The sequence below is a fragment of the Pteronotus mesoamericanus genome, unplaced genomic scaffold (genome assembly GCF_021234165.1).
Source record: "Pteronotus mesoamericanus isolate MK-2021 breed Mesoamerican mustached bat unplaced genomic scaffold, CSHL_Meso_final scaffold_165, whole genome shotgun sequence".
NCBI lineage: Eukaryota > Metazoa > Chordata > Mammalia > Chiroptera > Mormoopidae > Pteronotus > Pteronotus mesoamericanus.
The window spans coordinates 6,801,783-6,818,632 of NW_026555307.1; the positions used below are offsets into that span (position 1 = coordinate 6,801,783).

General features: G+C 41.1%; 1 protein-coding gene across 1 annotated transcript; it reads right to left on the reverse strand.

The window, feature by feature from the left end:
- Window positions 1-7,365: 7,365 nt before the first annotated feature.
- LOC129083093 (SUMO-conjugating enzyme UBC9-B-like) lies at window positions 7,366-7,779 on the reverse strand. The gene has a single exon (XM_054588870.1). It carries the CDS (start codon window positions 7,777-7,779, stop codon window positions 7,366-7,368), a length of 414 nt encoding a protein of 137 aa, XP_054444845.1.
- Window positions 7,780-16,850: the final 9,071 nt, after the last annotated feature.

Consider the following 16,850-nt stretch of genomic DNA (forward strand, 5'->3'; position numbering starts at 1 on the left):
GTTCATCATCACCAAACCATTATTATATGAAATGTTAAAGGGGTTTATTTAAGAAAAAGGTTCCCAGAGGGATGAGGGTGCGGGAGAATGGGTGAAGAAGTTAGGGGATTAAGTAGTACAAATTGGTAGTTACAGAATCACCATGGATATGTGAAGTACTGTATAGGAAATGGAGTAGCCAAAAAACTTATATGCATAACCTATGGACTTGAACAGTGGTGTGGGGATTGCCTGAGGGAATGGAGGATGCTGGTTTGAGGAGGCTAGGGGCAAAATTAAGACAACTCTAACAGCATAATCAGAACATTGCAGATTAGAGGGAGCAAAGATGGCAGAGGAGTGAATGGGAGTCACGCGGACCTCCTCCCAAGATCAAACTGGAATTGTGACTAAATAGTAGAGAAATCACCTGGAAAACAATGGAACGATAGACGGAGAGGAGCCTTGGAGCTGCAGACGGACAGTGGACTCAACTTTCACACATCCTAACGGGTGAGAAGTGCGGTGGAGGCTCGAGAGGGTGGGCTGGGCACCCACAGGCACCAGCACCAGAGGGACATTGAAATGGCCAGTTGGATCCCCCTGAGAAGAACGGGGTCTGAATCATAAACAGGGACCCCTAGACTACAGCAGCTGAAACCAGGAAAATGCACAGACAAAATGCAACCCCAAAAAGCTTAGGGGCGCTCTCTGCCAGAGGCAGGTGGCTGGGGATGCAAAGAGACATTTAAAGGGCCAACGCAAAAATTTGCAGTGGCAGCTGCCCTCCTTGACGTCTGGGTTGAGGCGGCAGCAGAGTGGGCTGGTGCCTGGGAAAAGATTGGTGAGGAAAACTTTGTGAAGAGAACTGAGATGGTGGCTGGCGGAGCCCTGGTGATAACTCACCTCCCACTCTGCAGCTACCATCTCGCTCAGGCATAAGGGAATCAATTAACCTGCCTATTGTGCGCTCCTCATACAGCTTGTGCGCATGTGAGCTGGGGGGCTAAGTGCAGACAAGCTGGAAGAAACAGAGGATCCCTGGCCAAAGGGGACACACAGCTGCATAGATACCCTTGAGGAGAGACGAGACGGAGGCATTGGTGAAAGAACAGGAGAAGGAACCAGTGAGTTCCGACTCCTTCTCCTTTCCCTAGTCTCCTTTGTGTGGGAACAGGCCACACCCCCAAAGAGCCAAAGTGGAAAGCACACAATAGACAGCCCAAAACTACCCAGTGCAGGTGCACACACTCACAGGGAGTGGCCAGCGAGGGTTGGCACGCATGTGTGTGAACCCGCGTGGGCTGGCGAGGGCTCGCGCAGGTTGGCGCCCATGGGGCCTGCGGGGGAGCGCGCAGATATGCGAGGGCAGGCGAAAACTGACCCACGCAGGCCGGCCCACGAGTGCAGAGCGGCCCCCAGAAATAGTGGATCCGGGGTGGAAGGGGTCACAGAGCTGCCCAGAGTCCCTGGAGGAGAGACTGGAGACAGGATTAACCGGAGAGTCCTGGAGCTGACTTCCTCCCATTTCCGTGGTCTCCTTTTGGCAAGGGCAAGCAACGCACCCAAAGAGCTAAAAGCGGGGAAAGCACACAATAGAAGACCCTAAACTGACCAGTGCCAGGGTGCCTGCTGGACTAGGGGGCCAGACGAGTACGCGAAGTCGCGAAGAAGCCCCCTGGGCTGGGGCATGCTTGCCCCAGCCCAGGCTGGTGGGGGGATCCTGCCGGGCCGGGGGGAAGGCTCAAGGAGCCTGCGTGAGAGTGCAGAGGGATCCACAGAAATAGTGGATCCCTGGTGGAAGGGGTCACAATGCTGCCCAAAGCAGGAGTCAGACACAGACAGTAGACTCCTGGATGGCTCAAACAAATGACCCAACATCATATAGGGTAAACAAGTGACATCATCAGAGACAGGCCCAGAAAGAAAAGTAAAGGGATAAATAAATAAATAAATAAATAAATAAATAAATAAATAAAAAGACCCACCTACTACCATAGAAGTTTAATCCACAAAGTCAGGAAATCTAGACAGCCCAATTGAAGCAGAAGCAAAAATAAATAAATAAATAAGTAAATTACTTAACAGACTCTCACAAAAATGGGAAGAAAAAGAAGTTCCCCCCAAATGAGTGGAAAAGGGGACTCCTCACAGAGAGAGCTCAATGAAATAGAGGCAAGGGAACTATCAGATACTGAATTCAAAACAATGATTCTAAGGAAGCTCAATGAGCTCAGCCAGCCCAAAGATAACTTTGAGAAACTGCAGAGAAACTATCGGGATCTTACAGTAAACTATATCAACCTGGAAAAGGACATAGAAACTATCAAGAAGACACAAGAGAATATGAAGAATACCATTTCTGAATTGAAGAACACAGTAGAAGGAATCCAAAGCAGGCTGGATGAAGCCGAGGACTGAATCAGTGAGATGGAGGATAAGATAGAAAAAAGCCCCCAGAAAGAACAAGAAATGGAAAAAAGACTCAAAAAGAATGAAGAGGCATTTAGGGAAATGCAGAACAATCTGAAACACAATAATATCCGCATAATAGGGATACCGGAAGGAGAAGAAGAAGAGCAAGGGATAGAGAACCTCTTAGAAAAAGTAATGATGGAAAATTTCCCCAATCTGAGAAGAGAAAAGGTCTCATGGATCCAGGAGGCACAGAGGGCCCCACTCAAGAGGGACCCAAGGAAGTCCACTCCAAGACATATCATCATTAAAATGGCAACTATCAAAGACAAAGAGAGAATCCTCAAGGCAGCAAGGGAGAAGGAGAAAGTAACATACAAGGGGGGCCCAATACGCCTGGGAGCTGACTTCTCAACAGAAACACTACAAGCCAGAAAGGAATGGCAACAAATATTCCAAGTCATGAAAAGCAAGGGCCTACAACCAAGGCTGCTCTACCCAGCAAGGCTCTCAATTAAAATAGAAGGTGAAATAAGAAGTTTCCCAGACAAGAGAAGGCTAAAAGAATATATCTCTACCAAACCAGCACTCCAAGATATGCTAAAGGGACTGGTTTAAGAAGACGAAGGAAAAGAGTGAGAAAGAGAAAAACACAGGTACAAAGAGAAAAAATGAATAGGTTTCTATCAGTAATCTATCTCAATGTAAATGGACTAAATGCCCCAATCAAAAGACACAGGATAGCTGAATGGATAAGAAAACATGACCCACACATATGCTGCTTACAAGAGACCCATCTCAAAGCAAAAGACCTACACAGACTGAAAGTAAAGGGATGAAAAAAAATATTCCAAGCAAATGGGCAAGAGAAGAAAGCAGGAGTTGCAATACTTATATCAGACAAAATAGATTTCAAAACAAAGGCCATAAAAAGAGACCCAGAGGGGCACTTTATAATACTTAAAGGAAGAATCTATCAAGAAGACATAAACATTATAAACTTATATGCACCCAACAGAGGGACCCCCAAGTTTATAAGGAAAATCTTGGATGACTTCAAAAAAGATATAGACAGCAACACACTGATAGTAGGGGATTTCAACACCCCACTGCCAAAAATGGACAGATCTTCCAAACAAAACATCAATAAGGATATTGTGGAGCTGAATGATGCACTGAATCAAATAGACTTAACTGACATATATAGAACTTTACATCCCAAAGAAGCAAAATACACATTCTTTTCAAATGCTCATGGCAGTTTTTCAAAGATAGACCACATGATAGGACACAAAGCAAGCCTCAGCAAATTCAGGAAAATTGAAATAATACCAAACTTTTTCTCGGACCACAAGGGCTTGAAACTGGAAATCAACCTCAAAGAGAAACTTCAAAAATTTGCAAATCATGGAGACTGAACAGTAGACTATTAAACAATGAATGGGTCAATAATGAGATAAGAGAAGAAATCAAAAAATTTCTGGAAACAAATGAAAATGAACAGAGAACAGTCCAAAACCTATGGGAAACAGCAAAGGCAGTCCTGAGAGGGAAGTTCATAGCAATACAGGCCTACCTAAAAAAGATAGAAACATTTCAAATAAAAGACCTAACACTACAACTTCAAGAACTAGAGAAACAAAAACAAATAAATCCCAGAGAAAGTAGAAGGAAGGAAATAGTCAAGATTAGAGCAAAACTGAATGACATAGAGACAAAAAGAAGAATTCAAAGGATCTACCAAGCCAGAAGCTGATTCTTTGAAAATATAAATAAAATCGACAAGACTTTCAGCAGACTCATCAAGAAAAAATGGGAGAGGACCCAAATTACTAATATCAGAAATGAAAGAGGAGAAATAACAACTGATACCACAGAAATACAAAGGATTGTCAGAAACTACTATGAACAATTATATGCCAATAAGTTTGAAAAATTGATGAAATGGACAAATTTTTAGAAAAGTATAATCTTCCAACACTGAAGGAGGAAGAAACATAAAGCTTGATCAGACCGATAACAGCTGGGGAAATTGAAGCAGTAATCAAGAAACTCCCAGCACACAAAAGCCCAGGGCTGGACGGTTTCACAGGAGAATTTTACAAAACATTTAAGGAAGAGCTAACCCCTGTCCTTCTCAGACTATTCCAAAAAATCCAAGAGGAGGGAAGACTCCCAGACTCCTTTTATGAGGCTAGCATCACCCTAATCCCAAAACCAGATAAAGACCCTACAAAGACAGAAAACTACAGGCCAATTTCACTGATGAACATAGATGCTAAAATCCTCAACAAAATATTAGCAAATCTCCAGCAATACATTAAAAAGGTTATCCACCACAATCAAGTGGTATTCATCCCAGGGATGCAGGGATAGTTCAATATACGCAAGTCAATAAACCTAATATATCACATAAATGAAAGAGAAAAAACCACACGATCATCTCAATGGATGCAGAAAAAGCATTCGATAAGGTACAGCACCCATTTATGATCAAAACACTCAGCAAAATGGGAATAAATGGGGCATTCCTCAACGTAATAAAGGCCATATATGAAAAACCTACAGCCAACATCATACTCAACGGGCAAAAACTGAAAGCTTTCCCACTAAGATCGGGAACACGCTTTCAATGCTTCTTTTCAACATTGTATTGGAAGTCGTAGCCACAGCGGTCAGACAAGAAAAAGAAATAATAGGCATCCAAATAGGAAAGGAGGAAGTAAAGCTATCCTTGTTTGCAGATGACATGATAATGTACATAGAGAACCCTGTAGACTCTACCAAAAAACTACTCAATGTAATAAGTGAATTTGGCAAAACAGCAGGACACAAAGTCAACATTCAGAAATCAAAGGCATTTTTGTACACCAGCAATGAAATAGAAGAAGAAATCAGGGGAAAAAAATCATTCCATATAGCAAGAAGAAAAATAAAGTACCTAGGAATAAATTTAACCAAGGAAGTAAAAGACCTGTAGGCAGAAAACTATACAACATTGAAGAAAGAAATTAAGGAAGACACAAATTAATGGAAGCATATACCGTGCTCATGGATTGGAAGAATTAGCATCATCAAAATGTCCATACTACCCAAAGTAATTTATAGATTCAACGCAATCTCTATTAAGATACCAATGACGTATTTCACAGAAATAGAACAGACATTTCAAAAATTTATATGGAACCATAAACGACTCTGAATAGCTGCAGCAGTTTTGAGAAAGAAACACAAAGTAGGAGGGATCACAATACCAGATATCAAACTATACTACAAAGCCACTATACTCAAAACAATCTGGTACTGGCACAAGAACAGATCCATAGACCAGTGGAACAGAATGGAAAGCCCAGAAATAAGCCTAGGTCTATATGGGCATCTAATATTTGACAAAGGGGGCAGAAGCATAAAATGCAGCAATAACAGCCTCTTCAACAAATGGCATTGGGAGAGCTGGATGGCTACATGCAAAAAATTTAAATTGGATCATCAGCTGACACCATACACAAAAATAAACTCAAGATGGATAAAAGACTTAAATATAAGTGGCAACACCATCAAAGTCCTAGGGGAGAACATTGGCGGGAAACTCTCAGATACCCCACACAGCAATTTTTTCACCGATATGTCTCCTAAAGCAAGGGACATAAAAGGAAGAATAAGCAAGTGGAACCTCATCAAAATAAGAAGCTTCTGTATGGCGAAAGAAAACATCAGCAAAATGAAAAGGGAACCAACCGTATGGGAAAATATATTCGCTAATGATACATCAGATAGAGATTTGATCTCCAAAATACATAAAGAACTCGCTCGACTCCACTCCAAGAAGACAAACGATCCAATCAAAAAATGGGCAAAGGACCTGGGCAGATGCTTTTCTAAGGAGGAGATACAGAGGGCCCAGAGACATTTGAAAGGATGCTCAGCATCACTAGCCATCAGAGAAATGCACATCAGAACCACAATGAGGTACCACCTCACACCGGTCAGAATGGCCATCATAAACAGATCCACAAACAACAGGTGCTGGCGAGGCTGTGGAGAAAAGGGAACCGTAGTACACTGTTGGTGGGAATGCAGACTGGTGCAGCCACTGTGGAAAGCAGTGTGGAATTTCCTCAAAAAGCTGAAAATGGAAGTGCTTTTAAATGGAAAATTAAAGTCTATTTTGGCAGATATTGCTACCCCAGCTTTTTCTGTGTTTCCATTTGCATGGAATATTTTTTCCATCCCTTCAATTTCAGCCTATGTGTATCTTTTGTTCTGAGATGGGTCTCTTGTAGATAGTATATATATGAGTCATATTTTCTTATTCACTCAGCTATCCTATGTCTTTTCTTTTAACCTGTATATAAACAGTTTATTTATTTTAAACAGCAACAGAGACAAAATGCCATATAAACACAAAGGAAGTGGTGCAGAAACAAGAGGCTGGCTGACTTTGGATCTGAGGCCCATAGCAACACAACCCAAATTCTGCAGAGAGAAGGACAGAGGTGCAAGAGCGGAGGGCAGGCCGATTTCTTTTTCATACAGCCAGCTGGAGGTTCTGTGTAGCTCTGACAGTGGGAAACCTGGCTGCACCCATGAGCAAAGGGAACTAGCTCCTCAGGGACTCATAGAAGTATAAGAGTTTTTAATTCTACAGCAGTTGAAATACTGACATCAATATTAAAATTAAAAGCAAGTTTTACATAACAATCAAAAATACAAAAGACTGAAGGAAGAGACCCTGTATGAAAAACTGGGCAATTCAGAAAGTGGAGAACTGGGTACCAGTGGTGGAAAATTGTGCCCACCTCCCTCCCCTAGGTGACTAGTAATTGTATAGAGTAATGCTAGATCTGCAAATGTTGTAAACAAGTTCTTGCCAAACCTATCCCTTTTGACATTGCTGCAGGTTGCTGCTTATGAGGGTGAGAACTTCTTGGCCTATGCTCGAACCCTTTTCTCATATTCTACTCTGTTTTGTCAGTAAATTGTATAGGCCTCTGCTTGAGCTTGATCTTGGATTTTTGGTTCATTTAGAAGTTTCTGTATTCCTAATAAGATCTGCTTAATCGTGATGGCTGGCCTCCAGTCCTTGTCTTCCTTGAGGATGGACAGGCATACAGTGCCAGAAGGATACACGTTTGGGTGGCATAATAGTGGTTCAAATTTGCATTTCAGAGGTGAGGATGGATAGTCATCTTTGAAGAGCATCCATAGTTTAAACAAGCCTCCTTCCCAAGGGGTGCTTTTCTTTCCTGGAATGGAGCACACCCAGTTTATGAGGTTCATTGTGCCGTTGGGATTTTTTGTTGGGACAGCCACAAAACCAAATGGGTGATCTTTTCTCCAAGCTTTCCTCTCCTGGGCAAGTCTGCTGAGGCCGATCCCTGACATATTCAAAGTCCTAGGGTGGTCGAGGCCCCGCGAGGGAGGCGGCCTAGGCGGCGGAGGCAGCAGAGGTGTCCTGGCACTTCCTTTGTCTCAGGACTCGCAGCCTGAGCACTCCTACCTTATGTCTTTTTATTGGAACATTTAATCCATTTACATTTAAGGTTATTATTGATAGGTACTTATTTATTGCCATTTTTCCTTATACCTATGTTCCTCTCTGTATTTGTTCTTATTCTTAAAGAGGTCCCTTTAACATTTCTTGTAATACTGGTTTGGTCATAATGAATACCTTTAGCCCCCCCCCCTTTTTGCGGGGGGGAGGCCTGGGAAGCTCCTTATTTTGTCTTTAAGTCATAGCCTTGCTAGATAGAGTTGTCTTAGTTGCAGGTTCTTGCTTTTAATCACCTTGAATATTTTATGTCAATGTCTCCTGTCCTGAAGTGTTTCTATTGAGAAAGTGGTTGACATTCTTATGAGAACTCCCTTGTAGGTAACTAACTGTCTCCTTCTTCTTGCTGTCTTTCAGATTCTATGTCTTGACTCAGATGGAAAACATGACAGCTAGTCGGGGGTGGGTATTTAGAGAGTAGAGGGATTGAGTAAAAAGGAAAAAGGACTCATGGACATGGACAACAATGAGGTGATTGTTGGGGGAAGGAGGTATATGGGGAGTACATGGTAATGGAACAAATATAATAGAGATTATATAAAAAAGATTGTCTTTAACCAAGGCAAGTCTGGCTGGAGTGACCGCACAGACTTTTGGATACACTGAATCATATCAGACACCATTTTACAAGCAGGCCTCTCATTAAAACTATCGTTCATTTAATTATTTACTGAATGTTTATTGAGCATCTATGTTGTGCCAAGCTTTTTGTTGATCGCTGATATTTGCAGTGAACAAAATAGTCATGGTCTTATTCACAGTGCTTGCTTGGCAGAGAGGCTGACATTACTAAGTAATCAGAGAAATGAATATTTAATTGTAAATTGTGAGAAGATGATGAAGGGAAATAACTGGGTCAGATAGTCTCTGTCAAGGATGGGGAGAAGAACAAGGAGACGAGGGCAGAGCCAGCACACAGCAATAGGAACCACACTATTAAAGTAGATGTAAGTACAGTCAGAGGTGTAGGAGAATCAGGAAAGACGCACCAGGGGTGGCTCAGGAGGCAAAGAAAAAGGGAGCATCGTGAAGGAGGGCAGGTTCAGCAGTGTCCTGTGTTTTGAATGCCCTCAGTGCCCAGCACAGAGACTGGAACACAGCACATGGTTCAGTATTTGCTGAATGAAGGCATGGATGAGGAATCAAAGACAAAACTCATGTAAATATTTGATACCCACTGTGAGAACTCAAGGGCTGCATTTTGTGCTTAGTGTAGGCTGAGTCCCCACTCTCCAACTCTAGCAGGGGAGCTTGACAAAATCAGAGTTAGAAAAGTATTCTGGGAAGGAGGACTATGCAAAGGTTCAGAATGGGGTTTAAAAGTGAAGGTTGAGGGATACATGCCTCTTGATCCTGTTGTCCAGTTCAGGAGTTGAAATTTTGGATTGGGTGTATATGGAAGGGGGATGAGAATTCTTCAGTCAAGGCTTCTTCCAATTTCCTGCCAATTAGAAAAGGAGAATCAATAAATGGGACTTTTAGAAAAAGCCTAGTAGGAAAAGTAAAACTGTCCCTACCAACTGTCAGCCAATCAGTAAAGAATAGAAGGGGCTGGGGTGTTCTGCAGAGGGGGGAAGATGGTTAATTCCACCCACCAAGCAGGAGAACATGATGGCAGGTGTTCTGGTGGGAAGAAGCAGAAGACTGAAAAAATGGAGAGCTGCATGTAGTTCCTTTACAGGAATGTTGAAGGCAGTCTTGTAGATGAGCTGAATCACAGTGACCTTTAACTCTGGGTTCTAGATGTCAGCCATCGTAGCCATAGACTCAAGCAGAGAGGATGGGGTCTGAAGAGGGAGAAAGAAGGGTCAGCAGGTGATGAGTAATGGGGACTCATAGATTCAACCCCACCAGTAGGAGGGTGCTGGAAATACTTGCCCCACAGTGACCCTGGCCACCAGTATGGGAAAAGAAACCCTGGGACACCCCACTGACCCCCTATAATGCCCTCACTGACCCTATAACCCCCCCACAAGTAACCTAGAAATCCTGTGTGCTTCTCTGTCTTCTTAAACCTACCTTTGTTCTCCAATAATGCATTACATCCTGGCTTGCCTGTGCTGTTCAGTTAGTTAAGCCTGGTCCTTGCTACTTATTGAGAGCTCCCCTTTCATCTAAAAAGTGCTTAGTTTGGATGTTAAATCAAATGGTCACTTCAGCCCAGTGATTCTCAAACTTGAGCACACATCAGAGTCACCTGGAGGACTTATTAAAACATTGCTGGGCCCTAGGCCCAGAATTGCTGATTTTGTAGGTCTGGGGCAGGGCCCAAGACTGTGCATTTCTAACAAGTTCCCGTGTGAAGCTGCAACTGTAGGCCATGCTTTGAGAACCATTGCTGTATTACTTACTCTCTGTACCCATTGAACAGAGGCTATCATCTCTGTAATCCTTTTTCTGTACCCCATAGTTCCTGCCCTATAACTCTGTCCTAGTCCTGCTTCACACCTCTCTCTGATTCTATATCACACTTTTTGTTCATCCTAACACCTCCCTATCCTGTAACCCATTCCTCGGCTATAAACCCTATCCTCTCTCCCATAACTCCCTGCTCCCCATAACCCCTCAGTCCCCCATAACTCCCTCCTATAGCTCCTTCTCTGTTGTATGTGTCCTTCCACCAACCCTCTTAAGCCTTTCCATTTCTTCACCTCTTCCTGAGACCGACTCCATAAACTCCCCCTCATCCTTTCCCAACCCCTTCCCTGTCCCACAAGAGCCCCCCTAGCCCACACACGCCCCTCCTTGTACCCTACAACCTTCTCTTTGTCTCCCATATTCTTTTATGGTTCCCTTATAACCTCTAGCTGGCTTCCCACACAAATCCCTCCCTTTCCTCCAAACCACTCTCCTGTGACCCTACAATGTTATACCAGACAACTGCTATCTCTCTATCTATTCCATATTAACCTTGATTGTTCTTTCCTGGCCTCCTCCTTATCCCCTGGAACTCCCCACTCTTTCATGATCATAATCCACAAACCCAGTGAATACTGCAGGCCGTTCTCTCATTTTTGCCCTGGGGCTGCCCTGGTGATCTACGTCATAGAGCTGTGGCCTCTGTTGGTCACCCCTTCACTATGATTGACTGCCCTAATACGTAAGAGAGGGGAAGACTTTAGACATAGCTTCTGGTTGGTTCAATGTATTAAGGAGGTATTACTTAGGCCCCCAACCTCATTCTCTGCCTGCCTTTTGATTGATTTAGTGAATAAAGAGGTGGCATTTCAGTTACTTACCTTTTTTGTTGTCATTCCCAATTTGACTCCTGACTGTTTCAGTGAATGAAGTGGGCAGGCCTTAAGTACTAGCTAGTAAATTCTGGACTGACTTGTTGATTGGTTCCATAAGTGCGGGGGGCAGGATGTAAGTTTTTTGGGGGGGGATTTTAACATGAAAATAGTGGGAGCCTACAGTGTACCAGGCAGTGCTCTGGTAGTGCTCTTGAGGGTCAGGTGATGACCAAGAAACAAAGCATGGCTCTCTGGGAATTTACAGTCCATGTGGGAGATGGAGAGTAAAAACCCAAATAAATAAACTAAATGACTTCAGAGAGGACCAAGGGCTATAGGGAATTGCTAGGACAGAGATGGATCCAGGAAGGTAATGTGAGGTGTGATGGGGAATGAAGCCAGGGAAGGCCTTTCTGGGGAGAGGACATCCAAGCTGAGGGGCCAACCATGAGAATATCTGGAAAAAAGAGTTCCAGGCAGAGGGAATAGAAAGTGCAAAGGTTCTGAGGTGATAATGGGATTTGTGTGTTCTGGAAACAGAAACAAGGGCAACATGTTTAGAGTGTGGTGGGGAAGAAGAAAGAAGGAGCACAAGAGAAGACCAGGCAGAGCCTGGACACCTGCGTAAGGAATTCAGATTTGATCCCAAGAGCCGTGGAAACATGATAGAGGGGTTAAGTCCAGGAGGGATGTAATCTGATTTAGGTTGTGAAGATACTCTGGCTGCCCTGAGCAGAATGGAGAATGGGAAGCAAAATGTTTCTGCTTTGCTTGGGGACAAAGCCTGGCAGTTTCATTTTAGAATGGGGCAGGGCGCCAACCCCTGGGTCCTTTGGTTGTGAGGAGATATGGGTATGGAAAGGGAGGAGCATCTAAAACAGAGAAGGCTCCACTCATCCAGGAACAAGCCATGTGGGATCTGAGTATGTCTGTATCTGTTTGTATATGTGTGTGTCTCTCTCCTAAGGCGATAAACACAGTAATGCCCTTCACATCTTAGGCAGCCACACCCCTCAGCCCCTGGAAGGGTGGACATTGGAAGATGTAGGGGTGGCATAAGAAATTTTTTGCTTCAATTTCTGGAAATATTTACTTTTAGGTTCCCAGCTGGTATTTAGGTACAGTCAGGGTTTGGTGCTCGCTTTAGATGTGACACATAGATTTAAGAGTCTATTCCTTGTAGTTTAGCCAAACACGGGATATTTAACAGTATTTGATAGGAACCTTTAAAATGGTTGCAGAAATTTTTTGCAGATGTCTTTTTTCATATATGAAATATCCAGGTTATAAGGTATGATATTTGAGCTCTTGGCCTCCTGGCAGTGTTCTGCAGAAAGACTGTTTTACTAAAGCATGGTTATTGTCAACATAAGCACTTAGGCCTTCATAATATTAAAGAATATCTATTTTTGATAGTATTTGACCAGCAAAGTGGTTTACCCAGTTATTGTAAAGTTCAAGAGGGGTTCCCTAAGTAGCAATAATTTTTTTCCAATAAGATTTGGCCACAGAGGAAGCAGCAGCCTGTCTACAGGGAAAGCTTCAGTGTAGTTCACAGTAGAAAACAAACTTCAAAGATAATTAACAGTAATAGAGTCGGATAGCCATGTAGGTATATTATTGAAACATAATTTTTTCTTTATAATTATCTCCATATCTATTGAAATATAACCATAGTAAGACTAATTTGTTTATAAATTAATTCCAGTTTTCATAAACTTGACCTGATTATTTACATAAGTGCAGCAGCAATAGTTACAAACTGTATAGGCTCTTTTTTCAAATAATTTTTTTTAACTTTTAAATTACAGTTGACATAGAATATTATACTAGTTTCAGGTATACAACATAGTGATTTGACATTTACATAACTTACAAGGTAATCATCCCAACAAACCCAGTACCCACCTGGAATGATACATAGTTGTTACAATTTTATTGTCTATATTCCCTGTGCTGTACTTCACATTCTTGTGACTGTTTTACAACTGGCAACCTGCACATTTTAACACTGTTCTCTTTTTCATCCATCCCCCAAGCCCCTCCCATCTGGCAACCACCAAATGTTCTCTGTATCTATGAATTTATTTCTGTTTTTGTTTGTTCATTTTAGACTATTTTAAATTAGCTCTGTAGGAGCGTTTCATAAGAAATCTTGTATTAGACTTTGAAAGAAAGGGGGTGGGAGAATAAAGGGTAGAAAGGGTGAACTATATAGTAAAGAAGATGGTTTGACTTTGAGTGGTGGGCACACAGTAAAATATACAGATTGTGTACCATAGAAATCTACACTTGAAACCTATATAAACTTATTAACCAATGTTACCCCAATAAATTTAATAAAAAGAAAGATAAGTAAATAAAATCTCTTTAAAATTTAAGCTAAGAAGCAAGTTAAGCACTTATCTAGCTAGGTGTGTTCTATCACAAGGAAAACATTTTTTTATTGGACTTGTGCAAATATAGGGTAGGGCAAAAGTAGGTTCACAGTTTTATATGAAACACAGTTTATTCTTGTACTGTTATCTATTAATTATTGTATTATTTTCCATACAAACAACTGTAAACCCACTTTTGCTTCACCCTGTATATATGTTGTCATGAAAAATAAAAATAATAACAGTTTCTGAATTCTGGAGGAATCAAGTAGGGAGAAAATGTTGTTATTTTTGTTCACGAAGGTACACTACCATATTGTTCTAAGTCATAGGTAGCTTGAGATAAAAGAGAAAAGGTTTTCCTGAAGTATGGAAAGAACCAGCAATGTTTTTTAACTAACATCATAAAATTATGATTATTTTTACTAGTTTATTCAGTTTCCTAAAATTAATTCTTATTTTGCTTCATTATAGTCATTTTTACTAGTAAATTCAGTCTCCCAAATTTAATTATTGTTTTGCTTCCTGTTGTGTTAAATCAGTTCTCCATTAAAATTTTAGAAATTCTTACCCAGTTTAGTGTAATGTTCTTAAAGTTATCAAAAAGCTGCATTTCAGGGCCCAGCTGGTGTGGCTCAGTGGATTGAGTCCTGACCTGCAAACTGAAGGATCACTGCCTCAATTCCCAGTCAGGGCACATGACTGGGTTGCGGGCCAGGTCTCCAGTCAGGGGAGGGAGGAAGGGGGGTGGTGTGACCACACATTGATGTTTCTCTCCCTCTCTTTCTCCCTCCCTTCCCCTCTTTCTGAAAATAAATAAAATCTTTTTTTTAAAGTTCCAATTTTCTTAAAAAGCCTGCATTTTAGAGTACTTGTCAGGCTCTTTTCCATGAACTTCTGTAGATAAAACATATTTGCAAAAGCATCAGAGTAAAACAATGTCTATAAATGACAAAAGATTAGTAGCCATGATTAAATATCTGGTGAGAGTTCATTTACACAGAAATTTTTTAAAAGATGTGATTGACAAAAATATCATTTTGTGAAATATTTTAAAGTATGACTGATAACATGTATCAGGACATACCAGATTTTTAGGAATTTTACAAAATTTCTGAAACATTTATATCAATGACTTTCATATAAATATTTCCTAAAGGAAGTTTAGCATCATTTCTTATTTGATAATGTTTCCCATCTATTTTAATATTTCAAATAAGCCTAATTTATAGAGAGAGAGAGAGAGGAAAAAAGCAAACCTTTAAAAGGTTCCAGGGACCCTCTAAAAACTACCAAGTTAGTCCAAGGTCAACATACTTTATTTAGAATTTGATTTTAGGGAAGTTTGTAAAAAATATCAAAGTTTTAAAACAGTTGATTTAATAGGATCATAGATCACTGTGAAACAATAGTTATCCATTTAACTATAGTAATATGTCTTCACAGGCTAATACAGAAAGCTACATAGTTGAAAAAAAAGAAAAATGTATTAGTGGCACTAGAACTGATGAATGACTTCAGCAAAGTAGCAGGATACAAAATTAATATCCAGAAATCAGTTGCATTTTTACATGCCAATAACAAACTAACAGAAAGGGAAATTAAGAAAACAATCCCACTCACTACTGCTACAAAAGGATAAAATGCCTAGGAATAAACCTAACCAAGGTTATAAAAGATCTGTACTTGAAAAATTATAGAACACTGAAGAAAGAAACCGAAGAAGATACAAACAAGTGGAAGCATATACTGTGTTCATGGAAAGGAAAAATTAACATCATTAAAATGTCCATACTAAACAAAGCAGTCTATAGATTGAATGCAGTTCCTTTCAAGATTCTAATGACATATTTCAGTCTTGTATCTACCTTAGGTTTATTTTTGTATATGGTATAGGTTGGTGGTCAAGTTTCTTTTTTTTGCATGTAGCTGTCCAGATCTCCCAACACCATTTGTTGAAGAGGCTATTTTTATTCCATTTTATGCTCTTGCCCCCTTTGTTGAATATTAATTGACCATAGAGACAAGGGTTTATTTCACTCTCTATTCTGTTCCATTGATCTATGTGTCTGTTCTTATGCCAGTACCAGACTGTTTTGATTACAATGGCCTTGTAATATAGTTTGATATCAGGTATTGTGGTCTGTCCTACTTTGTTCTTCTTTCTCAAGAATTGCTGAGGCTATTTGGCAGCATCGATGGTTCCATATAAATTTTTGAAATGTTTTTTCTATATCTGTGAAATAAGTCATTGGTATTTGATAGGGATTGCACTGAATCTATGAATTGCTTTGGGTAGTATGGACATTTTGATGATGCTGATTCTTCCAATCCATGAACATGGTATATGCTTCCATTTATTTGTGTCTTCCTTAATTTCTTTCTTTGGTGTTCTGTAGCTTTCTGAGTACAAGTTTTTTACCTCCTTGGTTAGGTTTATTCCTAGATACTTTAGTTTTCTTGTTGCTATAGCAAATGGGATTTTTTTTCATGATTTCTGATTCTGATATTTCATTGTTGGTGTATGAACATGACTTTCATTTCTGAATCCTGCTATTTTGCCAAATTCACTTATTAGGTCGAGCAGTTTTTTGGTGAAGTCTATATATGGGGTTTTCTATGTACACTATCATGCTATCAGTTTTACTTCCCCCTTTCCAATTTGGATACCTTTTATTTTTCTTCTCTGATAGCTGTGACTAGAACTTCAACTACTATGTTGAATATAAGTCTGACACCACAGAAGTCCTAGAGGAGAACATAATCAGGAAAGCCTTGCCCCTTGCTGTCTAAGCTGCCTGCTGTGTGCAGAGTGGCAGCTACAGACAGTAAATCCCTGGCAAAAGGGGGCACAGAGAGGTCTGGTGACACTTGAGGAGAGGCTGGGGATGGAGGCTTTGGGGAGAGAATGGAGAGAGAAGCCAGCAGGATCCCAGTGTGGACTCCTCCCCCATACAGCAGCAGCATGAAAGGACTCAATAACTCTGCCCCCAGGAGGGACTTTGCCCCACCCTGAACTGTCTAAGGCAGCCTTCTGAGTGCAGAGAGAATAGATTAACAGCTAAAGGAAACATCCACAAACAGTAGATTACTGGAAGTCTCAAACCGACTGCCTAAGGTTGGACAGGGTCAACATCTGACATCATCAGAGGCAGATCCAGAAAGTAAAAATAGCACTCTCCAACCAGAGAAGTTCACACCACAAAGTCAGGAAATCAAGACAGATCAATTTAAGAAGCAGAAACAAAAGAGAAGAGTCTCACAAATAATGGGAAGACAAAGAAATACCCTCTA